This window comes from Symphodus melops, assembly GCF_947650265.1.
Source record: "Symphodus melops genome assembly, chromosome: 11".
Taxonomy (NCBI): domain Eukaryota; kingdom Metazoa; phylum Chordata; class Actinopteri; order Labriformes; family Labridae; genus Symphodus; species Symphodus melops.
The window spans coordinates 3,095,777-3,120,638 of record NC_136701.1 but is presented as its reverse complement, the minus strand read 5'-3'; the positions used below and the strand labels follow the sequence as shown (position 1 = coordinate 3,120,638).

General features: G+C 45.6%; 1 protein-coding gene across 1 annotated transcript in view; it reads left to right on the top strand.

Annotated features, from left to right (window-relative positions):
- Positions 1–24,862, top strand: part of med13a (mediator complex subunit 13a) — an 84,626-nt gene that overhangs the window by 1,093 nt on the left and 58,671 nt on the right. The window contains exons 2-3 of the mRNA XM_079356324.1: positions 9,725–9,959; positions 24,507–24,675. Coding sequence (XP_079212450.1) covers positions 9,725–9,959; positions 24,507–24,675 — 404 coding nt within the window. The remainder of the gene's footprint in view (positions 1–9,724; positions 9,960–24,506; positions 24,676–24,862) is intronic.

Genomic DNA, 24,862 nt, shown 5'->3' with positions numbered 1-24,862 from the left:
ACACGTTTCTCCTGTAAGTTCACTTGTAGCACTTTCTCCTCTCCTGCCTCGCCGCCGTGTTTATTATTAACTTGCTATCTCGCTCTCATTGCATTTCCACTTTGTTATATGAAGGAAAGCAAACATGCACATGCACTCCTCCACTCTGCACAGTTAACTTTGTAAACCACTGTGTGCTCTGACTGTCAGTGGTCACTTTATTTGTGTTGAACTGTGAACACTCGTGCAGGAGTGAGTGTCCGTCTTGCACAGCTTGTGTCCCTTCATGTTGCGCTTGCAGAGCCCTCTTTTCCTGCAACACGATTGTTGAGCGAACAGTATTTGTTTGCATAGTGTTTTTATTATTTATGTAATATGTCATCATCTTGTTTGTCACTGGCCTAATCTCCTTGGACTTCATTTGCTAGTATTCACACCAAGTAGGGCACATGCCCCAGGCTGATTATATAATCTCTGGCAAAGCTACATTCCTGGGCAATTCAAACATGAAGGTTTGTGCATATCCAGCAACACTTTCTATGACTATAAAGACTAAAGAGGTCATACTTCCCCTGGTTTGTCTGCCTCAGGATCTACTTCTCAGCTTCATATTGACAGTTGTGGCCAGCCGATAGTTCCCGGAATAGTTGTGGTCATGCTGCTGTACTCACTTTCAGTTCCCAGGTATTTTTTTTAAAGCCCCCTGACAGATAAACAGACAGCGTGTTTTCTTCACTTTAAGGTCACTCAAAGCCCAGGTGAAGGTGCTGCTGCAGTGTACAGTTTCTTCCCTGGTCAGATAATCAAGAACATGGTCTGAATGTGTTTGTTGTCGCAGTTAATTGGCTTGTCAGCAGGCTTAACAACAATTTCCCCGGTAGGTCAGCCAAAGTGTGTAATGCTACTCTGAACATCCTGTTACCAGAGCTGGAAGTTGTTGGAATTGATTTGTTGCTAAATGCTGAATTGTAACTCTCAGGAAAAGTAAAAGAAAAGCATCACACCTGAAATGATTAGTTATTAAAAAAGTCCAAAAAGTGTCAAAAGGGAACCGTAGAGTAGAAATACACCAGCAGTGATGTTGGCAGATGTTGTAGAGAAATCACAAGCTACTGAAATACTACACAGCTTGTATTACCAATTGACACCGTCTCTAAGCTGTCCGCCCCCCTAAAGGTAACATTTCACTGCAGGAAAATCCCCGCTCTCTCAATACTACTTAGTTGGGTCGATTGTTGTGTGCTGAACTGGTAATTATAATGTTTACGACAGCACTTGAAGGCAGCGCTCAGTGTACAGTGGACGGGCGAGGTGGAGGCTGGTAGTCGTGCTGCTGTGCCTGTCTGGCTGACATTTTCCTGCACACTGAGACTAAGCATAACACCACTGCTGTTATGACTCACCCACAGAACAGACTCCACTTTGTGGTTTTATGGTGAAAGAATGTGAACACATTGTGGTACCCCCCCCCCCCCCCCCCCCCAAGTTTTACACTATAGTCGGCTCTGGAGTATGATACTACTTGTTGCATACTTTTTTCCGCCTCAGTTTAAAGGAGGCTGTCTGGAAGTAACCATGAGTGTGTGTTGTTTGTATTTTAAATCAGGATCAGGATGATTGGCCAAGCAGGTGCACACTTCCAAGAACTAGTCTGTGTTTGTGTTGGATGACAAGAAATGAAAAGTTTGAGTAAAAAAAAAAAAGGAAGCAAAGTAAACAGCTGCACTCAGATTGTCAGGAAACTCGCTTCAAATATGCAAAATAATGTGAATCAAAATTTGCACAATATGAGTGTGCTGTTTCGTTGAGACACAAGGAAAGGAAGTTTGCAGTGACAAAAGAGATTTTTTGTAGTTTAAGCTGCGATGATCGTTAAAACATGAGAAAGAAACGGGTTTGATTTTTCCCTGAACCCGACAATGCGAGCGCGCGCTCCTGTCACGTCAGCTTCTCGACAGGGTTATCTGAGGGAGCGAAAGGTGGCAGACACGCGGAGAGAGAGAGAGAGAGAGAGAGACTTGCTGGCAGAGCAGCATCTGTGGCATGATTTGAGCAGCTTCACCTGTTGCTTGTGTCATCTCTTGAAAGGCTGAAAAGGCAGCTGTTTGAACACAGTGTTCCCTACTGGGATCCAGAACCCTAAAGTGGCCACAGGGAAGGTGAGCAGCTGGCAAAATCAGGGGTTGTACCCCCCCCCCCTCCCCAAAACCCCCTCCCCAAGTGTCACGTCACCTCAGGAGAACATCATGTATCCAGTGGCTTTAATCTCAGATTGCTATCTTGTGCAGCACTCTGATTTTTGGCATTGAAGAGCTTAAAGTTCTTATTACATCACAAGCTGTTGCTCGCACGCACAAAGACTCGTTCTAGATTCACAGCAGAAGTGTTTAATGCAGACGTGAGCACACAGCCTGGAGAGCATGCACGAAGGAAGGACAAGACTCACATCTTTTCTCTCATTGCTTTTGCACACAGGCTGCTGCTAATTTGTTTTGAAAGGACAGACAGAATATCTGCAGAAGGCCCATTTTCTTCTTGATAGAGCGGTCTGCCGAGGAGGATCGGAGCGCTGTCGCGTCTGCTTTTTGACAGAGGGGCTGCTCAGTCCTGCCTTTTTCAAACTCAGGAATACATGAGAGGAGTCTACAGTGGGGTTTCATCAAACGTATTCAGACCAAACATCGTCTTTAAGACTCTGCAACACGAAACACGCGGGAGCTGTCGGACACTTCTTCATCGAGCGGTAACCTCTGTGAAGACAGCGCAGAAGTTGAGTCTGCAGGAGCCGAGAATCTGCGTTAGGTTGCACTTGACTGATTCAAACAGGAAATGAGTTTGGTATCTAAAGCTCATTCTTTATTGCGTTTGATAACTCGTCTGTTTTATATAAAGGCTCCATTTGCATAATTAGGTGCATGGATCAGTTGAGTGACAGGTGGAGGGAGTGTTGAGCGTTTTGACAGGAGGCTGAAGGAAAGCTTCTCTTCGCCTGTTTCTAGAATGATCCGAAGGAAGGTTGAGATATTTCAGGCTGGGCGATACGACCTCCAATCAACATCGTGATGAAATAAAGATTTGAGCTCGGTTACGATCAATGAACATTTGCCCTCATAGTTCCCTGACATGGTCTCTACTGTAAATGAGCTCAACTGTTAAAGCTGGGAGACGTTTACTAATGAAAGACTGATCATGTTTGATGAACTAGTGTCATTTTTTTAGTGAATATTTCAAACTGAAATCAAAGCATCACGTGAAAAGAGTAGAAATGAAATTCTCCAAAACCAAAGAAAATAAATAACTAAAATAAGAAAATGTCTTGCAAACAGTTTTTCTGCAGTGTTTACATTTGATTTCTTTTTGGTCGCTATTGCCTTCCCTGTGACGGCCATCATTTGGCTCCAAGATACCAGAAAGGAATGGCTTTAGCACCGAGGCTACGTCCACATGTTTTATTTTTTAACTAAACAAGAATCAGCACTTAGAGTCCCACATGCTGAATCTGTGTTAGAAGAAGAATCCCTCGTTTCAGAAATCATGTTCCAAGGTAGCGGCGTGTTGGATTGTCTCTTTCACTCAGAGGATGTATTCTTCAGCCGATGGTGCAGGAAAGCTGGAGAGAGTGGGGAGTGACAGGCAGGAAAGGAACCACACGTCGGACTTGAACCCAGGCCACCCGCTTGAGGACTGTAGCCTCTGTAGATGGGGCGGGACCTAACAGGCACTCTGCACCTCATCTGTCTCTTATGATGATGCTGCTCGTTGGTAAACCATCATTTACAAGGCAGCTTTCCAAAACAAGCACCATTCATATAAAGGCCCATGTTCTCATCAAAGCGTCAGAAAGTGGACTCTGATGCTCTCGCCCGTCTCTCCTGCGTCGTCTCCCCCCCCCCCGCTGTGAGGTGCAGGTGGATTTCAGGAGCTGTCCCCTCAAACTCCCCCCCTGATAGTTTTTGGAGTGCAGATGTGACTTCCTTTAAACCCGGGTTCCCTCGCTGCCGTGGCACTCATCGCTGCGTGCAGCCGATAATTTACAAATACAAAGAGAAAGTTCTCGTGTTTCCACATTTTCTTTTGTTCTATAGTTTGTTGAATGTTGATTACACCAACACTTTTTCAGTCTGCATCATGAGTTACATCCACTATGAATCAGCAGAGCAAACACTTGGCTTATGTTCTGCATAAACAAAACCGACTCAGCTGGAAGTCTTGCAGGGAAACGACCTGATTCATTGAAAGTGGCGACACACGGCTCTTCTCTTCTTCTCCCAAAAAAAGAAAGTTCTGCAGGTTCCGATGCGTCATTAAATGAAAGTCCTCTGACTCCAGAGCTGCGTCAGACCCTCACTCGTGTTTGTAAAGCAGTCAGGAAAGCTCCGCTCTGTGCATTAACATCTCCGTCTCAATGCAAACGGACAAGTGTTAACAGGTTACATCCAAAAACTGCACATGGATACCAAACTGGAAACAGGTTTGGATCACTGCTGGTTGTCAGCGTTGCTTACAGTTTCTCGTTTTGTTGTCGTACTTGAAATCAGTCTTGGTTTTGTGAACACTTTTTGAACGTCTCGGCCTCGGGTTTTAAATGAAGGCCGGTGTAGTTTTTCACACCATCACCGCGAGTAGATGGAACATGTCTGATTTCTGTAAGCCCAAAGAACTTCACTTCATTCTGATATCGTCTGCAGCCTTCGTGGTGTTCAGGTCGAAGTGAGTGACACGCCTGCTGCACCAGATGATGATTTCTGCTGGCGTTTATTGTCTGCTCTCGGTCTTGTCCTGGTCTTGACCCTGGTCTTGTCCTGGTCTATGAGAACTCTGCTCTCGGGTTTAATGCGGTCTTGACTACAACACTGGTTTCTGGTTTTGAGTGTTGAACATTATTGATACATTTAAGATAAGGATGGATGTTGAAGTGTGCTGACGCTGCAGCCTTCATATCGAAGCCTCTGTTGAGAAAGCGACACTGTTAACGTTTCATTAAGTCTCTGCAGAGAGTCATGATCATTAGGAAACAAGGTGGAGCTGACAGTTTGATGATGTAGTGTCCGTTAATGATGATGCTGTTAAGATATTAAGGAAGGACAGTCGAGAGAGAGAGTAATGAATTTAGAAAGTCATTTGTCTCTTCAGATAGGAACCTATTGACAGTTAAAACACAGCTCTTGGTGACACTTGAACACCTGTGAAACACAGTTATTGAATTATTCTTTTGTCTTTTATTGGAATGGGAAGATTCATCAGGCTCTCAGCCTGTCGTTAGGTTCACTGAAAGTTAGGTTGAGACGGCATTTCCAGCATGGTGGCTGCCGCTGATGAGCCTTCAGCGCCCCCTGCAGGAACACACGGCTGACGTCACTCAGGCTTCGTCCGTTAATATCTGCAGCCTGTGGTGTGAAACGATGGTTTATGCTCCTGCAGGAGACGCACGTTTGTCTGATTGCGACCTCGTTTGAAAAGAAACATGGTCACATGGTCAGGTGCTACACTACTCACAACCAACCGTGTCACAGCGAGGTCTCGGATTGATGACGCTCGTTGTTACCATGGCAATGTTTCCCACCCCTTCAGCTCTGCATGTACACCGAGAGTTTAGCTAGCAGGCTAGCTAGCTAGTCAGCTAACACATGCAGCAGTGAATGCCATTCATATGTTTGCATGACAAAACAATTTATTAAAACTTTTCTATTCACAGAATTAACGCTTTAACTACAACTGAAGTTACTTTTAAGAAGAAGAGCTATCGGTTGCAAAGGATTGTGGGATAGGTAGTTCCTTGGCTCCGTTAAATAATATGTACACATTACATATTTTTGTTCTTTTAAGTTTAGTTTATTTTTGTTGTTTTGGAGCTGAATCAAATGTTTTATAGTTATGAGGAGAGGGCTCGCTGGTTGCCTTGGTAACACACATCAATCTTTTGATATGAGGATTTCACGATATATCAGTGTGAACAGAACCAGAGCCAAAATATGATGCACTCCATAGTGACAGAAACGGTGTAAAGAAATGTGATGACTGGATGTGTAATGTAGTAAAGCAGGTCAAAGTGTCCGTGCCCACAGGATGTGGTCAGATGTTTGATAGTTGGCACCGTGTGTACAGTTGCACCGCAGTGGCTGTACTTAAGAACAGGAAGCTTGTCAGTGATTTGTCACTTCTCACACTCTTTGAAAAGTTGTCTGCTGATCAAACTGTTTAACCCTCTCACGACAGTAATGTGGACGAGGATAAGTGACGGGTTGAGATTTGTAAATGATCTCTGCATCAGATTGACAATAACCCTGCAGAGTAACCAGCCAGTATTCTTTGAATTGTTTGTTCTTTTATACATTGCATTTAACTAATTATCTACATTGTCATTGGTTAATTTTTATTCGAATGGTTGTCTTTGTCTTTTTCTCTGTACAGCTTCTAGAGCATTACTATGCGTCCTTGTGTGTGAGTAAATCATTTGTAACGACGGGGGAACACAGATCTGGATGTTGAATTGTTATGAATGAGCTTCCTCATAATTATAACCTTGGAAATTTGTTTTTTTCCCCTCCTCACTAATGGACGGATAAAACATCCTTTTACACCACTGGAATCAACATGATTACAGTCAGACTTTTTATGTTTATCAGCTGTGTGAAGGATTCATTCAGCGGAGGTTTGGGAGTGAAGAGACAAGGTCACTTCCTCAGTCTGCTTTATTCACTGTCTTTAGCTGTCTTATTTGCCGGGTCACTTATTTTTCCATTTGAAAGGAAGGAGGCCTCTTAATTACTCTTCTGCTTAAAGATGAACAATGACCCTAAAACTGAAGCCTCTTTCATACAAGTTTCTTAGATAAAGTTTGATAAGTAAGCTGAGCAGTCATCACACCTTCCTACATTCATATTGATTCTGCAACGCTGCAAGATTCTTGTCCCAGTTTGTGAGTCCAACACGTCTTTCAGCGCTGCTAGAGCACGCTCCACATACACACACACACGCATGCATGCATGCACACACACACACAGCGCTGCACTCCCCCCTGCTGGCTCCGCCTCTCCCCTGTAACGCCTTTCTGATGATGATGCTGTAAACAACCGCTCGGTTTGCAGATGGAATCCTGTCGAGCGGTCCACTTCCTTGTTTGAATATGGATGCGTTCACTTCTCCCTCGGATTGTACTCTTGTGTCCATGACTCGTACCTGAGACCCCCTCGTCCAGCGTTTCGATGCACGGTACTCGAGTACAGCCTTCTGGACTTTGAGGTCAAGCTTCCTTGGATCCTGCGCCCGGTGAAAATAGTCCACATTCACAAGACTCAGGAAGCGAGTTAGGTCAACATCAAACCCAAGACATGAAACACAAAGGGAAAGAGTTCCTGAAAGTCCGATTTATTTAATGACAGCCAGTCTGTCACCAGCTCGATTCCTGGAAGTGTGCGTGCAGCTCATAATCATCTGTAAGTGTGAAACCAATATCTATGAGGAGGAGAGGCCCATAATAAAATCTGCCAGGCACTTATGAACAAAACCTTTTATACAGTAAAACACACAATACCACAGGGGACGGGCCCTGGTCAGTGAGCTGATGCGAGGGGGGGGGGGGGGGGCGGGTGCATGTTCACTTGCTAATTGCCGGGCTGTACCGCCTATGATCTGGTTTCACAGCTAACCGTTGTCCCCTCCCTCCCTTTGCTTTGTGCGCACAGCTGTTTCCTGGCGAGGTGCAGGTGGAACGTGGTGTTTGTCACACGCCGACAGGAAGGAGCAGCCTCTCTAACTGCTGCAGACTCCGCTGTCTCGTGCTTACCACTTAATAATGGAATCACATTCTTGTAGGGAAATAGAGATAGATTTTGATCAATACATTCAGAAGAGTGGTTAAGCATGTTTGAGAAAGACGATTAGATTACGATTCACGAGCCCTTACGCATCCTTCGCCTTCGTGGTCATCTGCAAGTCGTTCACTCGTGCAGTTTGAAACTAAAGTAAATAATCCCTGTGGACTGGGCCTTTTTCTGTCTTTGGCCTCTTAAAGAATCAGCACGTCTCATGCTGCAGAGAGAAGCGTGCAGTCCAGTGGTGGGCTTGTGTAGCACCTTTCAGTAAAACAACAAGTCAGATAACACAGTGCCACAAAACCCTGATTAAAAGATATTAGATATTTGAAGCCATTTCTCCCAGTCCTGCGCTCAAGCTCGCTGTAAGCTGGTGTACTATGTGCACATGAACCAAGAGTTAGCATGTTAGCATTTTGAAAGTGTCCAACTGGAGTTGAAAAAAAAAAAAGTCAAAGCAGCTGCATGAGACTGTCGTCTTTGCTTTGTGAAAGTCGTCTTCTAAAGGTTTGAGCCTGGTGTCTGGTAGCTTTAGCTTGCCTGCTGTCGGTGGGAGTGGTGCGAGATGTGGGAACAACGTGTCAGGATTCAGTTTGTTATGGCAGGATCAGGATTGTCTTTGTCTTCAGGAACGAGCTGTCGGTCAATATGTGAAGTAGTTAAATATTTCAGCATGTTGGGGAGGGGTTAAAATATTTTCAGTAATAAAATGAGACTCGCACATTAAAGTGTTCTCTGAATGGACTCTGTCTTTAAATGAAGTCCGACGGTGTTTCCAGCTTCACCTGTGTGAATGACTCCTCCACCTGTGAGCTCCTCACCTCACAGTTTCCTGACATGTTGTTGTGATCCAGCTCTGCTCCAGCTGCCGCCACACAATGCTCTGTTTTGACATTCCCCAACATCCCCCCCCCCCCCCCCCCCCCCCACACACACACACACACACCCATCACAACTAACACCGCAAATCTCCCGGCTTATCCCAAGCCAGGCGAAAGACCACCGCTCCGCCACAGCCACGGGTAATCACTTGTTCAGGCTCAGCGCCTCTGCTCGAGACTTAAGATATCCCCTGAATTGTAATGGATTAATTGGTTGAATATACAGAGGGACAGCATGCCAGCTGGGCCTGAACGGAATAAGACTAAACGGCATGGAAATGAACAGTTCATGTGCACAGATTACTTGAAATGTCTACAAGGATAGATAGAGGACCTAGATTGCCAGTGGAAATGGGGCTGTATGCCTGAGGCGTTGTGTGTGTGTGTGTGTGTGTGTGTGGTAGTTAGTGTGTCTTTGTGCATGTGTTTAGGTAGACATGCGTAGTCTGTCAGCACCGGGGTGATAAGCAGCAGTGCTAGCTAGCAGTGGAGCGTAATGTTCCTGCGTTAACACTTAATAACCCCGCTAGTGATTTACTGCCTATGAGGCTTTTTCCTGTCTGTTTTGTTCTCTCTATAAAAGCCAGACAGTGTTTATAGAAGGCAAGGCGGCCCCCGGTACACGCCGATAATGAGGATTAAGGTGGTGAGACCACATTTACCAGCGTTCTTTATTTTCCTTCCTTGTGTTTCGAACATGTTGTTCATTCTGATATTGATAGAACCCGGAGCCCAACACAAGCACACAGTTCAAACAAACACCACTTTGTCTTTTGAATGGACACACGGTGTTGCTCTGTTTTTCATGCCATCTACCACACATCTTTTCATCTTTCAGTCTGTTTTTTTCCCCCCATGTTCCGTCAGTTTTTGTCAGTCTCGTGTCTTGTGGTACTCGGTGGGTGAACTGCCCCATAAAAGAGGATTAATCCCTCCTCTTTACACCCAGCTCAGCACACGTTAACTCCAAGGTGCTGAGTGGATCCTGAAGCAGCGACTTTGCACACTGACAGTCTCTCTCCCCCCCCTCCTCCCTCTCTTCTCTTGCAGGCTGACTTGACAGGGATCAAATGGAAGAGGTTTGTGTGGCAGGGTCCCACCTCTGCACCCATCCTCTTCCCCGTCACAGAAGAGGACCCCATCCTGTGCAGCTTCAGCCGCTGCCTGAAGGCCGACGTGCTCAGCGTATGGCGGCGCAGCCAGCGACCCGGCCGGAGGGAGCTTTGGCTGTTCTGGTGGGGGGACGACCCAAACTTCGCAGATCTCATCCACCATGAGCTTGCAGGTAGGGACCCTGGGACAAGTCACGAGAGCATTCTGCTTAAAGGAGATCATGCACATGTTGTTAGGCTGTGAGGGTACAGCCTCTTTATGCTGCTCACTCTTTATATGGAGGTCAGAGATCAGGCTCAGCGCCGGAAAAACCAAGCCGAATGCTGGTATTGATTGGCTGATGGAGTCCAGTGGAGTGGGGAGTGCCCTCTGAAATAGAGGTGAATCTTAAGGCCAGTTAAGACCAGCGCTGTGGAGAAGCCGATTTGAAACTTGCAGCTGCTTGCAGTGTGCTGGTTTATACCGCTCTCAAAGCTGCAAGTTTACACAAATGTGTGCAGACGAGACGGGGCCAGCTTTCTGTCTCTGCGGTGGATTAAGAGTACAGCAGAACACTGCAGGTCCGGGTGTCTGTTTGACCACACATGCACCTCTAAGAGGTTAGAGAGGCAGCGTAAAGTGAACCCTCATCGGTGCATTACAGCCGACTGACATGAATCAAATCAAGTGTCTTTACAAAATCAAAGCAGATCATCAGTGTGACGACGGAGCTGAAGCTGCTTTTTTATGCAATGTTGATAAATGTTTGGTCTGAACTGGGCTTCACAGATGAACTGTCTCTGCATGAGGGTTTAGCTCACAGTCAGTCCTTCATGTTGATGAAGTACTTTAGATCAGTGGTTCTCAGAGTGGGTCTGCAGAAAGTGTGCCGTGTCATTGATAATGCACAACATCTACAAACTGGAACCTTTAAAATCTATCTGGCTATTTTGTCCAATACTCTCGTCCTCTTTAGTTTTCCGCTAATAGATCAACTCTGACATAATCGAGAAATCTTTAACTTACAGTGGACAACAATAAATAAAAAAAAATAAAAACACAAGCCAACATTTTCTCAAAGTTTATAAAAATAATTACTAGGACAATACAAATGTTGCCTAATTCTATCATTGCAAATGATGTTTATCAATGTTAAAATAATGTCCTTGGACAAATTTGTCATGAACGGGGTCCATGGTCTAAAACAGTTTGAGGTCCCTGCATTAGATGATTATACTGAGACATAAGGTGGACTGCTGTTTTATTTCTCTGCATTTCTTAGACAAATATTACGTGTGAAAATGAAACTCAGCAAACTCCCTCCCCATGCACCTTTTGTTGGATTCATTCAAGGTTACACCTCGCAGAGAGTGATTGCTGTAAGAGATAGCTGGAAGTGTAGCCGGCTCACAGCTTTTGTAAAAGCAGCACTTGAACATCGATCACCCTGTCATGATACGTTATTGGCTGTACGATGAAAAATGATACGGATTTCATCGTGTGATTGTCAGGTAGGAACAGGAGGCAGAAACAGTAAGTGAGAGCCTGAGGGAGGTGTTAAAATCTGTGTGATCTGATACCTCCCTAATGCCCCTTCTTACCCCCCCCCGACTGATAAGCCGGGCTCGTCAGGCTGGTAGTGCCAACACCTGCAGGGCGACTCCCTCTCCCTGGAGACTCTTGGCATCACTCTGCCTAATTATGGCGTGTGTGTCAGAGAGAGGAGTTTGATTTGTAACACATCTCTTAACCAAAAAATCTGGTTGAGCAAGTCGATCTGAAGTCACATGTCGAGGATGAGCAAGAGAAAGGAAGAAGGAAACCGAGCAGGGTCAGGTCACAACATGAGTGAGAAACACAGCGTGCAGGAGCAGCCATGCAGAAACGAGGCAAATGCATCCAACCCCCCCCCCCCCCCCGCTTTCTGCCTTCCCCCTCTTCACTGACAGTAACACTGGAGGTGGAGGGAAGATGGAAAAGGCCATCTTTATTCATGCTCTCTGCCACGTAGATTGAACTTTGGAGCCCGAGCCGAGCACAGCCAGCCCGTGACCCTCCTTCATTATGGCACATTGTGCCTCAAAAATGGGAGCCGAAGGCTACAGTGGGCAGCTCATTCAGGCCTAACGGGTCCTGGTAATTACCTGCAGCGTCTGGCTCAGGCCCTCTAATGGAGTGTGCTACATTTCAAGTAGAGCTGGGGTGGTATAGAGAATCTATATTTGGAAATTGTTAGGGTAAGTGCTGTTTTCTTACACTGGCTTTAGGGGGATTAAACGTAATGTGTTTTGTGTTTCAGGAGATAGAAATTACATAATAGAATATCGACGAGCAGATCTGTGCGGCATCCTTCCTTCCAGGTATTTTAAAAAGGGATAAAATCACGTTTGCCTGTCTCAGCTTTGAATCTTTGATGAAACGCAGCCCCCACAGAGCTTTTCTTCCTCTCGAGAATGGCCTTGACGTGGACACCCTGAGCACCTGATGAGACCTTTCACATTCCCTGCTCCCCATGCTCCTCAAAGGTTTTTGCACCTTGACTGAACTTTGTCTCGGTGTGAATGTTTCCCAGATGGGCGGTGTAATCCGTGTTTCCTGTTTTGGAGGCTGCTGCTCCCTCCCTCCAGTGGAAGACTTCTTCCTCCTCCTCCTCCTCCTCCTCCTCCTTGTTGAGCCTTTCCCCCTCCTGTAGTGGCTGTGTGACTCTGCTGGTGAAATAAAGCAGAGCAGCCTCTCTAGATGGATCTTAAGTCAGCCGGAGGGCTTCTTTTCTTCCTCCTCCTCCTCCTCCCCCAGCCTACATTCTGCAGCTGCTGATCGCCGTGTTCAGCATGGTGTGTCCTTAGACTCTATAACACAGCTGAGACATGGATGCTGGAATTTCTGTTCTTTTGTCTACATGGATTTACCTGTGTGTTTGAACCTGCTTGTACCACTGGGGAAGAGATGCTGCTGTCTCCTCCCAGAGCCCCTTAAGGTATGAAGCAACCAGGATAGTCTATACTTCACTCCTCGACCTGTTTGTCATTCTTAACACATCTATATCTGCCTCTTTTTGTGGAAGCAGCCGAGTGCCACACTATGAATATCTTGCAGGAGCGAGCAGAGGCCTTTAACCCTACATTTAAACTGTTGTGCCTCCCCCCTTCATACTGCGACTGTCTGCTCACCTTACTGTGCAGCTAACTGAACAGCGATGAACGCCTTTCCTTCTGCTGGGGTGTTAAACACATTCCTGGAAACACGAGAGCCTGACAGCACTCGTATCACTACGCTGATTCGTCACAACTCTGCAGCAGTTTGTCGAATGCTGCTCATGTAAACAAATAACAGAATAAAATAATTTGTGACATTATGGTGACATTTTTCTCGTGAGTTTTTAGTGTTGACAGCTGCTCAGCTGTGATGTGCTGCAGACAGTGCAGAGTCTATTTAAGGGGAGCGTGCTCTGCTTGACAAATATCATGATGAATTTTTTTTTTTTTAAAGATGAATTTTGCCTTTATTGAGAGGACAGCTGAAGAGACACAGGAAATGAGGAGAGGGTAGGACAGAAATGCATCACATGAGCAAGGCAGAGAGTGAAACCTGACTGTAGCCTCTGTATTTAAAACACCTGCTCTTCTAGCTGAGATGATCCGGCTCCCTGATTTCTAAAACACATGAAGCACACGTGCGCTTTTAGTGTAATTTTGATTAAAACAACCAGATTTCATGCAACGTTTGATGATAATATGGGGTAATATATTTAAAAAATGTGACGAATCTGTTGAAATGTTTTTTGCATTATTTTGCATGGAGGTCTGCTTCGAAAAAATCAAAATGTTTATATCTATGCTTGGATATGATACAGCTTAATACCCTGAAATGTTTTTAAATTCCCAGGGAAAGTTTCCCAAAATTCCCAAACCTTAACTTTGCACCCTTTTCAACTCCATTCTCTACACATCCATATCGGCTCCTTTTAATGGGAGCAGCCGAGTGCAACATGATGAATGTCTTTCTGAAAATGAAGGCTCTGTTAGCCATGTATTGAAAAACAGCATAACGCCTACTGGCAGTCCTTCCCCTGTCAGGGAGTCTGACTCTATTATATAGCGACACCTCACAGGGAACACCAGCGTGATCGGTCCCTTAGTGTGCACTTGATTTATCAGTCTTTCCCCAAGAGTCAAAGATCCGTGCAGCGTTTCTTTATAATAATAATAAAAACATTTTTTTTTTTTAAATGTGGAAGCTGATGTAATAGGAAGATTGAGATTGTCTTTGTTCGGAGCACCAGTATGGAAGTTCAGTGCTCTTTCGGTGTTTGCGTGTGCAGTCCAAGAAGCTGGACGATGATTGACAGTCTGTTGCGTTTGTGGACTCTCCCGGGTGTTGAGCCTGAGGAGGTGAGAATCGACAAATACCATGCTAGCATGGCCGGGCAGACCCCAGCAGGACTGACCCAACCTGTGCACTCAGCTGGAAGGTCACAACTGTTGTCGCCTTTTAACCGCCACACTCTGTTTCTTTTTGGTCCACTAGTTCGATGGATTCCTTTTGACTTTGGTCCTAGCCTGTCTTGGGAAATTTAAAAAGCTTTCTTTTTTGTATTCGCAGCCTCTCTTTAGTCTTTAGTGCGATGTTGGCGGTAAACATGAAAATCCTCTCTTTTCCCTTTTCATTTCGGCAGGCTGAAATGGCACTGGCTCATTCCCTCACCGCCCTCCTTCCACCCTCATTAGATTAGCGGCCTGTGAAAGTCTTTTAATTTTGAGCAAGTGCCATTTCTGTATACCCGTGTGCCAGTAATCCCTTCCCTCCGAGGAGATGAGGGTAGAAGTGGTGAGCTGGAGAGATGAGAGTAGTGAAGGGCGGAAAACTTGAGGGATCTTTTAACGCCTGACACTTAATCACCATTGAAGGAATGTTAGACTAACCACCAAGCCCTTTCTCTCCGCTGTCGGACAACTTGCCTTGCTCCTGCTAACACAACGAGTAAACTCATTCTAATCTTCCCTCGGCCATGCATAGAAATTATTCCCAACAAGTAAATGCCATGACTGAGTTCACCCCCTCCCCTTATTTCCTCCTCCCTGCGGTTGCGTACAGGCATGTATTCTTATGCTAATACATTGCTCTCTTCATCGTCCTCCTGCCTTGAAAGCTTGTGAGGAGCCAAGATAAATTGGCGCCTTTTCCTCCCCCTCCAAGACGCACCGATCTTATTTTCGCATTGAAATGAAGGAAGTACGTCCGTCTGGATGTGAGGGTTAATTGCTCTGTGGTACATTTCTGCAAAGGTCTAGCTTGTCCTGGTCCCTTTTCCCATCATCCATAGCGCCCTTCCTATGTACGACTGTGTCCCATTGGGGTTTCCGACCCTGCACAACATAGCCATTCTTTACTTTTCAAAGATTCTAGCAAAGGTCTGATTTAATGAACATGTTAAATCTCATTACATCCATCTTACGGGATCCTCGTCCCGAGCTCCCTCCTCAGTACCGACGAGCCTTAAGTTTGACCTCCTGCACGCTTCTAAAGGTCATCCATTTGTCTTGATAATTTTAATTCTCTCTGACCATCGACTTCTGTTCTTGTTCTAGTGCTGAAACTCAATCCTGGGTGTCAATCAGTCGAGCTGAATTTCAACGGTTCCCTGGAAACTGTTTGTGCAGCGTTGGGAACAGAAAGTGCTTCTGCTTTTGCTTCATTAGAAGGAGAGGGGAAATATTTTTGATTTCACCGTGCAGCCTGACTGTACCGTATTTCCCCCACTATAGGGCGCACTGGATTATAAGGCGCAGTGTCAGTGAATGGTCTATTTTCAAACTTCTTTCATATATAAAGAGCACCGGACTATAAGGCGCATTAAGCAAAACAAAACAGTCGGATAAATCAGTCAGTCAAACTTTATTAATCACATTCACAAAAAACATTGTTCAAATGTTAATGAGCGTACCGTATTCACATTGACTCCCAGCTTTGTTCTGTTAAAAAACGTCTGATGTCGTGACTGATAGCTTTGAGTTTGAAGTCCGCGTCGTCAGCGTGTCTCTTGAAAGGTGCCATGACTGCAATGTTATGGTGAAGCACGTGTGTATTACTCCGCGACGCTCCTTACGAATTACCGTAATCCATGTAAAAGGCGCTCCGGATTAGAAGGCGCACTTTCGTTTTTTGAGAAAATTAAAGACTTTTAAGTGCGCCCTATAGTGCGGAAAATACGGTAGTTCAGTTCCACATTCACTGAAAGATAAACCAACAACCGAGACACACTCGATCTCAGTGGGCAAGTCAAGACCGCCAAATGGAACTAAACTGCAGCACACCAGTGACGAAGGCCACTTTCCTTTATTTCTACTTTATCCTGTGAACAACCTCAGAGACCGCTATGCTCCTGCTCCGAGGTCACATTTTACAAATACAACAAACCCACAAGCTCGACCTCCATACATTTCCACCCCTGTTAAACATCAGGGAGGCACACTGCATCGGTTCAACATCGTTATAGACCGACCTCGGCTCTGTTGACAGACATCCAATAATGTGACGTGAACCGATGTTTATTTGTTGTGCCAATCCAGTTGAATGCTGACATGGAGTACACCTAACTACGGATTCAGAGAAGAGTTTTTGATTGTGCAGAGGAAGTCATGTGGGAGTCTGAAGCCGAAAAGGAGTCGGTGAAACAAAGAAATGTTTTGGACTCGGCCCTGATTTTCGCATCTGTAATCCACGTACGTCGTGCACAACTCCCACTTAGTCCTCGCAAGGTGCAACGTAAGCATCAACAAATTCATGAAGGTTATATACAGCTTCAGTTGTAATCTTTCGTTGGTGATGTTGCTGCCCACTTGTCATACCAAACCAAAAAAAAATGGAGCACAGGAGAGGCAAAAAGAAAAAGACACAGGCTGATGAACTCTCAGTGCTTGTATTCCGCCATTTATTTTTGAAGGTTGAACAGAACACGCGGTCGTCTCCAGTGCAGAGCAGGTCATCAGCGGTCCATCTCCATCGAGGTCTCTGGAGCTCAGGGGTACGTTTCCTCCTCTGAGTTGAGTCAGTCCACAGAGAAATAGAATTGTTGGGGAAAAATAGGATTGTATTTGAAAGAGCTTCCTCCCCCAGCAGTTGATGATGAACAAAGATTGAAGGATGATGAGCTCGATTCAGACGCACATGTGAGCTCCTGATTTGAACTTCCACCCGAGTTGTTTTTCAGTTTAGTCTCGTAGCTTTGCTCGCTCTGCAGACATCCCGGCATTTCTTTTGTTCTGTTTGGACCACTCTCCTCTGTGCCTATATGAATAAAGCGTGAAGTAAAAACAAGCTTGCTTGGCACCTCAGGGCAGAGTATCCACTTCCAAAGGGCATATTTCAGTAGTCTGTGCGGGCAGGTCAGAATCTCTTTTTATTTATTTTTGTCTTCTGAGAACACCGTAAAAAAAAAAACCTTCCAAATTATTGAACTGCCCTCATAGACGCCCGAGAGACTTCTGGTTGGAGAACGACCTGCAGAATACAAATGTGAGTTGACAAGACATTTATACAGGTTTGATGCCCCAAAACATCAGTGTGAGATGAATCTGTTTTAAGAAGCTTGGCTAGCTGTTGTCCATATATTACCCAACATAAAGAACTGATCTGCTGTTGGTTATTTTTAAAATGATTCCAAACTGAGTCTGCTGATGGTCTGGTCTTTTTCTGAAGGGGGGGGGGGGGGGTCATATCTGATAGAGGAAACGGTTCATGCATCGAGATGAACTCGTCTGCAGATGAAAGTGCTGCGAGGGGAGCGCGACGCCTTGCATCCAAATCCATATCGACCATCAAATAGACTGAGCCGAGTGGTGTAAGGTGCTTTATACAGAGCTCGTTCAAGCAGCAACTTCTTGGTTGAACTGATGGTTCACTTGAGATCCAGTCCAGTTCGGAGTAGGCAGCGGTGAATGTATTAACGTTTGTTTGCTTGGTGTTTCCCCCCATGCAGCGTCTCATTCTCTCATTTCCTGCTGCTCTCCTCTATCAGCCAAAAGTCCATCAGCCCCACTCTGCCTTTTGCCACTTGTCTGCATTGCTTTGGATTTGAAGTGTTAATCTTGATGACTTAACAAAGTTGAACAAGATGAAAATGTGGGAGCTTATTGGTGTATCACCCAGACGCATTCATGCAGCAGAATCTGGAGACATCCGTTAAATGGTTGTCTGACTGTGCTCTTGCAATCCTTTTGTAAAGATTATAACGGCATATCCGCTCGCTCTCTCTCTCTCTCTCTCTCTCTCTCTCGGTGACAGGAGCAACAACACTCCGAGAAATGAATGTGATGCACAGATTTAGTTCTGCGATGATGTCAGGCCCATTGTATGCACCGCAGCCCAGTGGACGCCCCAAGGCAAGGATTCAGAAAGGAGACGTGCCTCTCACTCTTAAGAAATCCCAAATGTTACTGACTTTGACAGCCTGTGAAAGTCAAAGGTGGATCTTTCCAATGTCTGAATGTCCACGCTTCAGCTGTAACCATGGACAAAGAAGGTCCAGCACATTTAGAGGAGACAGACTTAGGAAGTCCCGGCTCTCACTTAAACTGATTAATTGACTCGGTGTAAATAACTGTGAGACAGTCTGACACGCCTTGAAAGCGGTACTGTTGTTTTCATTCCCGTACAACACTGGGAATGAATTTGTTGAAGACTTCAGGTTTGCAGGCTGTGTTGACTTCCTTTTTTCATTATTATGAAAATGAAATGGATGTATGAATTATTACTAATTGATATTATTGGATGATATACACCTGTAAAGGCTGTCAAAACGAAACATGCACACATTGAGCTCCAATTAAAGGATTAGGACATCGGTGTCTCTCTCCGTGCAGTTAACCAGCGATGCACGCGGTTTAAGGACGGCTCAGGACTCGGGGTGCGTTCTCTTTCTCGCCTTCATACATGGTTGTAAAGTTGAGCGATGAATGGACAAAACCCCTCAGCAGCTCTTAGAAGGAAAGTGTGTGTGTGTGTGTGGGGGGGGGGGGGCGGAGACTTTTGTGCTTGGGGATCAATTTTCCAGGGCTAATCTCCTGCCTGTGAACCACCCCTTACTTTCCCCCCTTTCCTCCTGCTCCATCTCTCTCTCTGATGGATCTCCATTGAGTGGCACAGCACAGGGACTCGGCCATGCATGCAGCCCCAGCCCATGGGTGCTGTCTCCCTCTCTTCTCCCTCTCCATCCCTCTTTTCCCTCTCTGCTCAAGAAATATTCATTAATTAGTAATGGAGACTTTACAGAGCAGCGCTGGTCCTCTCTCTCTTTCTTTGCAGATAAGGAGGAAGAGGAGGAGGTAGAGGAGAGGAGGAAACCTTCTGGCCAGGCTTGGTAGAATCCCCCTGAGCACAGTCGATCACAAGGCATTAATCTTGCTGTTTAATGACCGACTGCTGCTCTAATTGCTTATACACAGATGAGCAACTGGGCGTCGGGGGCCTCCAAAATATTTCAGTTCAGTCTTTACTTAAAACCAAAACTTTCTCTTTTAGACGGCGGACACACTTGTGTGGATTTGGTGATGCATTGTGTGTGGATGTTGAGGGACAGGCGATGTGCACTTCAGGGTAAAAGATGTTTTCACTCGCTCGGTGTAGATGCGAGTGTTTATAATGGAGCTGCTGTGCAGCGCTTAAGATCTGTTAGAAAGGTCAGCTCATCTGGGCCCGCTGCACAGGAGGCAGAGACATGAAAGTGTCCCAGCCATCAGCTGAGCTCATAAATCTTTGTCTGAATTAGGCCACTCGTCTTTTTTTTTTTTCGCCCTGCACACCGACCCCAGCTCACGATTCCTGCGGCCTCGCATCAGTAAAGTAAGACCTGAAAGAAAGAAAGAAAGAAAGAAAGAAAGAAGAAAGAACAAGAGGAGACAGTGTGGGTTACTTTAACATCTAGGGGTGGAAAATAACGATTTACGTAAACATCTAAATTCTTATCATCTAAGATTTTAAATAGATTCATAACTTCCACATATCAATGTTTGGCTAATCTGTCGTTCCCTGCTAAATGCTAAGGCTAGCTCTTTAACTCAGTAGAAGAACAAATGATTCAGTCTCATAGATGACAGGAGTACGTCTAATGTGAAGGTAGACTTTGAATCATGAGTCCAGAATCGTGAGACACTCAAAGACTCTGTGTGTTTGATTCACAGCAGACCTCGATAAAATGTTCTATTTTTCTTCATGATTTTGACTTTCACTGTTTTGGACATTAAATAGACAAATGAATAGATGGATAATTGAAGAACATCCTCCTGTTTTCTGAGTCTGTGACAGCCTGCGACAAAAATGAATCGGAGTTCCCACCAACCAGCGTCGATCAACGTCTTCGTCCCGGAGCTTCCTCCTCGTCCTCTTTCTTTTCTCTCCTGTGCATGGAAAGTTCTTTTTCTTATTTCCTCTGTTGACTTTCATTGACACACTTTAGATTTCGGTATAATGCATACAACCCCCCCCAGGGAGGTTTTCTAATTTCATTGCAAAATGTGCACAGTTTGAGCCCCCACCAGCCTGCCATGCCTGTTGACTATCACATGAAAGGCCCTGGTTAAAATCCAGATTTGCTCTGTTGATGAGACAGTTTTATTTTGCAGCCTGCCTGCTCTCCACACACGTCGAGCGTTTCTGGATCACCCTCGCTCCGTTAGCTTCTGAAGTCTCGGCGGTTTTCCCGTTCAGAGGAACATCCTAAGAAGCTGCTGTTTAAGAACTGTTGTAATGCACACATAGCAGCCACATCCTGAGGCATTGAAGCTCATGTCACCGAAGGATGAGGGAAGGCGGGAGGAAACAACCTGTTCACTGATGTGGTCACTTATTTAAGGTGACCTTGGTGGTGTTGTTTTTCTATACCTGCACCTCCCTGCACTGCCTCTGTATCAGGTCAAATCCAGCAGCGTGGGGTCTTTAGGAAACCTCCATGAAATATGTCAAAGGTCCAGGTTCTGTGTTACCCGGGTCCTGCTCTGGATGTTTGGTGTTTGCATTGCTGATTAGCATTACTGACTGTCAAAACGCTGCATTCTGAATGCTCGGTCTGTCTGGAGCGGTTTGTGTGTAGCAGGCTGTGCATGATGAACAGGAGGTCATTAGGAACACTTGATGTAAACCAGGGGCCTGTTTTTTTTTCTTTGAGTTCCTTGGCGCTGCAGGGAGAGACAGAGGAGGCGCAGGCGACAGGGAGGAGGAGGAGGAGGAGGTAGGGGGCAGCTGTGGGCTTGGCAGAGGGAGGCAGATGGGATTGCCAAGGCGGCTGATGTAAAAGTAGGTGTCGGGAGATTTCTCTTTGCAGGAGAGCGTTTGTGCACAGAGGACTCGAGTAGGATCGCAGGTTCAAATGCAAACGTTTAGTGCTCTTCTCAGAGATATGAAGCAGTGCTGCTTCTCTCATTACCCCTCTGTCATCTTCATCTCTGAGCCTTAGTTTAGCCTAAATTCTTATTTTCCCTCCTCATCAGCTGGCCAGCTTTCTTGTCCTCAAGACTTTTTGCCTCCTCGCCTGCCCCCCCTCATGCAGCTCCTACGTGTTTAAAAGACTTCTCCACCTCATACATCACATCCACATTTTCTGGAAAGTTAAATGACTTTATTCTGTTGTTGATGTATTTTTGTCCTGCAATTGCTGTTAATTTTTAATAGGAAATTGCTGCCTTCCTGCCTTTGCCCTGCTTTTCTGTGTTCCTGATCTTATCCTGAAAATGTGTGCGCACCTGATGAATGCAACTGTTGCTCCCGAAATCAGAATGCACGTAGCCTATTCGGCTTGGCAGCAAGCCGGAGGTTTTTTTTTTTTCCTCTCTCTTGTTGAACCTACTGCTGCCTTTGTTGGAATACCTCGTTTCCTATTCAATTAAAACCCATCCTCATTCTTCTTCTACGTTATTCCTGCAGATAAAATTGCTAAATGTGTTGAAGAAACAAAGCCGGCCGTTTGCAGTAAAAGCATGAAAGCTCTCGGTGGGTCTTTAAACGAGCTCTTCGGGTTGGCACGGCGCCCATGTTGTCCTTCACATTAAACAAAGGAAATCAATGTAATATCTTATCTTGATAGCCTCGGAATCAGCTGACTTTAAGTCTCTCTGCTTCACACAGCGGGCCGTCGCTTGGGTAAATAATTCAATACGTTTTGATTAAGTTGCTTGTGGGCTGGCTCGTGCCTCCCTGCTGCACGCCAAACTGACATGAAGGGTGGGTCACAGGCGGCACTTATTCCGTCTGTGCTCAGGCAGGGACTGCACACTCGGGGAGATGTTTGCTGGAGACTTGACTGAAAGGAGCTTAAGTGCTGTAAGATGTGAGCAGTGGCTGTTAATGAGATTAGACCGGCATTCAGGCCAGTGCCGAATGTGATTCAGAAAGCAACTCTGATATGGATGTAACTGTGAGTTTATCCATCCCCAACAGCTTGACACAGGACAGACGTCGGGTTTCGGCCCGCCGTATGAACCAAATAATTCCAGCTCTGTGAGCAGACGTGTAACCGTCTAAATCTTTGCAGGTGTGGAAAGTGAAACTCCTAAGTGCAGGCTGAGAGTGCTGGCAGCGTGTCGGTCCAGTCTCATTGCTAAAGTGTGCCGTGTGGTTATCAGTGTGTAAACAATGCAAAGGAGAAGAAGACCACCCTGAATGGCTTCCTGTTTGACGGCATCACTGTTTCCCTTTTAAAGCACTAACTCGTCTCAGAGCAGAAGTTTTCAGTCTGTAACAGGCCCATCAGTGTTTACTGAACTCTCTGTTTTAGAAAACAGTGGAGACACTGGTGGAGTGTTCAGACGCGCACAAAACTTCACTTTATTAATGCCATCGCTCTTTGTCAGATTCCCAAACAAAGTCAGGGTGAGGCGATGATCGCTGCACAAATTGTTTAAACTCGCTTCAACCTCTTTTTCTTTTTTTTCTTTTTTTCTTCTCTCCCTTCTTCTCCACTCGTCCGTCCAATCAGACGTAGTACTATAAAGACCAAACACTGAGTTCATAGTGTCAGACCTCAGGATTTCTGAGGCGTCTTTAGTTAATGTCGTGTCTCGGCCCCTGAGACCCGTCCTGTCCCGCTGTGAGGGGTTAATAAATGTTTCAGGAGCAGGCTGTGTGGAGACAATTCATCTTTATTACCGTTTTTAGAGGCGCACTGATTGTCATTTTTCTGGCTGATAGGGATTTTCATCTGATCTGACCCCGATGCTCCGTCTTTAAAGCTCTATTATTGTCAGCAAAAAAAAGTTATTTTATTTAAATAATTAATAAAATGTATCTCCACTTGAACAGTTTTAAATCAAACCCTTTATTTCATCTTCAGTTCTGTGCCATGATTGTCTATGTAAAGAAAAAAAGGCTTTACTGAATTATCTACATTACAACGTTCACACTCTTTGGTCCTTTAGGCTTTGAATCTGTCTCATCAGTAGGAGTTGAAGAAGTGATCTCTAACAGTTCGAACCCTTGTAATCACCTTTGTATCTGCTCATTATGAATCTATCGTACTTCACAAATCAAACTTTCAATAACGGGCTCACGCACTGAGTTTTGATCATCCAGTGGTTCCTCCGTAACCAAATAATATCAGGGGAATATTATAATATATAGACACACACACACACACACACACACACACACACACACACACTACATGTACACACAGCAGAGAGGTGAGGAGATAGATTGATGCTTTATTGATCCCGAGGGAAATTCAAGTCATCCAGTCGCAGTACACAAGGCGAGCAGGACGTGAAACATGTTACAATAAACAACGGCTGTCCCTGCTGCCTTCCACATATAATAACCCCGAACAAGATTTAGAAATTGTGTGTCCCGCCTCACATCTGCACTGTCCACATGTTAGCTTGTTGTGTGTGTGTGCCATCCGTGTCACTGCTCGCAGCACGCTGCAAAGGCCATGAAACAACCCGTGTGTGTGTGTGTGTGTGTGTGCGCATGTGTGCCTCTGGTCGGCTCAAAATCGGCTCCACTCTCGATGGATGCATCTATCGGCGCAGGCTTAACTGTGAGCATAACCGATGTCGGTTCATTTCGACAGCAGATTAAAACTCGGCCCGCGTGGGTCCACGTCACCCTCGTGAAAAGCAGAGCAGGGCGCTAACGAGCCGAGCTGTTTGCTCTCGTTTGGAAAGTCGACGTGCAGAGGAGCAGAAAACACCTGAAATCTCCACAGCTGCAGGTTTCTACTTCAACTCTCTGTCTCGGTCAGCACGCGGCTGCCTGCATTTGCATCGCCTGTTTGCTTTCTTTAAGTGATACAACATACAGATGTCACTCCAGATATGACTGGCTGGTTTCAGTAGTTACTGTGTTGGAGGTTTGGATCGTCTCTTGTGAAGCCCTGAGTGTGAATGCTGATCACAGAGCTTTAATCACCTGAGCAGTTTATGAAGAGACGCAGACTTCTGATTCCACTGGATTTATGAATCATTGTAAACTTACAGCTGCAAATGAAGAAGGTGCAGGGACTCAGATGATAATGTTTACAGGGCAGGGGGCTCTATGGGAAACTCTTTAGATGATTCAGACATTAATGAAGAGGGCTTCTCTCCCCCTGTGAGAACGTAGGCGTTTAAAGAAGGAACAGCTGAGTAATCAACCATATATTCTGAACTTCATATCTCGATATCAGAAGTGTTTGCCTTGCACAGTTTGTCTTCCAGCCCCCCCAAAAAAAAGTCTCCTCACATTTCTCTCCTTTTCTTTTTTTTCTCTCCAGCCGAGGATGACGGTCTGTGGGAGAACGGCCTTTCCTACGAATGCCGCACGCTCCTCTTCAAAGCCATCCACAACCTGCTGGAGCGCTGCCTCATGAACCGCAGCTTCGTTCGCATCGGGAAGTGGTTTGTCAAACCCTACGAGAAGGACGAGAAGCCCATCAACAAGAGGTACGTCGCTCCTCGTCTTCACTTCTGACCGGGACGTGCTGCGCCTTCTGTCATGTGGTCATGTGGACCAGTGCAGCTCCTCCTGTGAGCTCCACGCTGAAGCGTTAAGGCCTTTGTTACTCGATTGAGACAGTTATGTTAATGTGTCTTCTCTGAGGCAGATATGAAACACCATTATTGTAGTAAC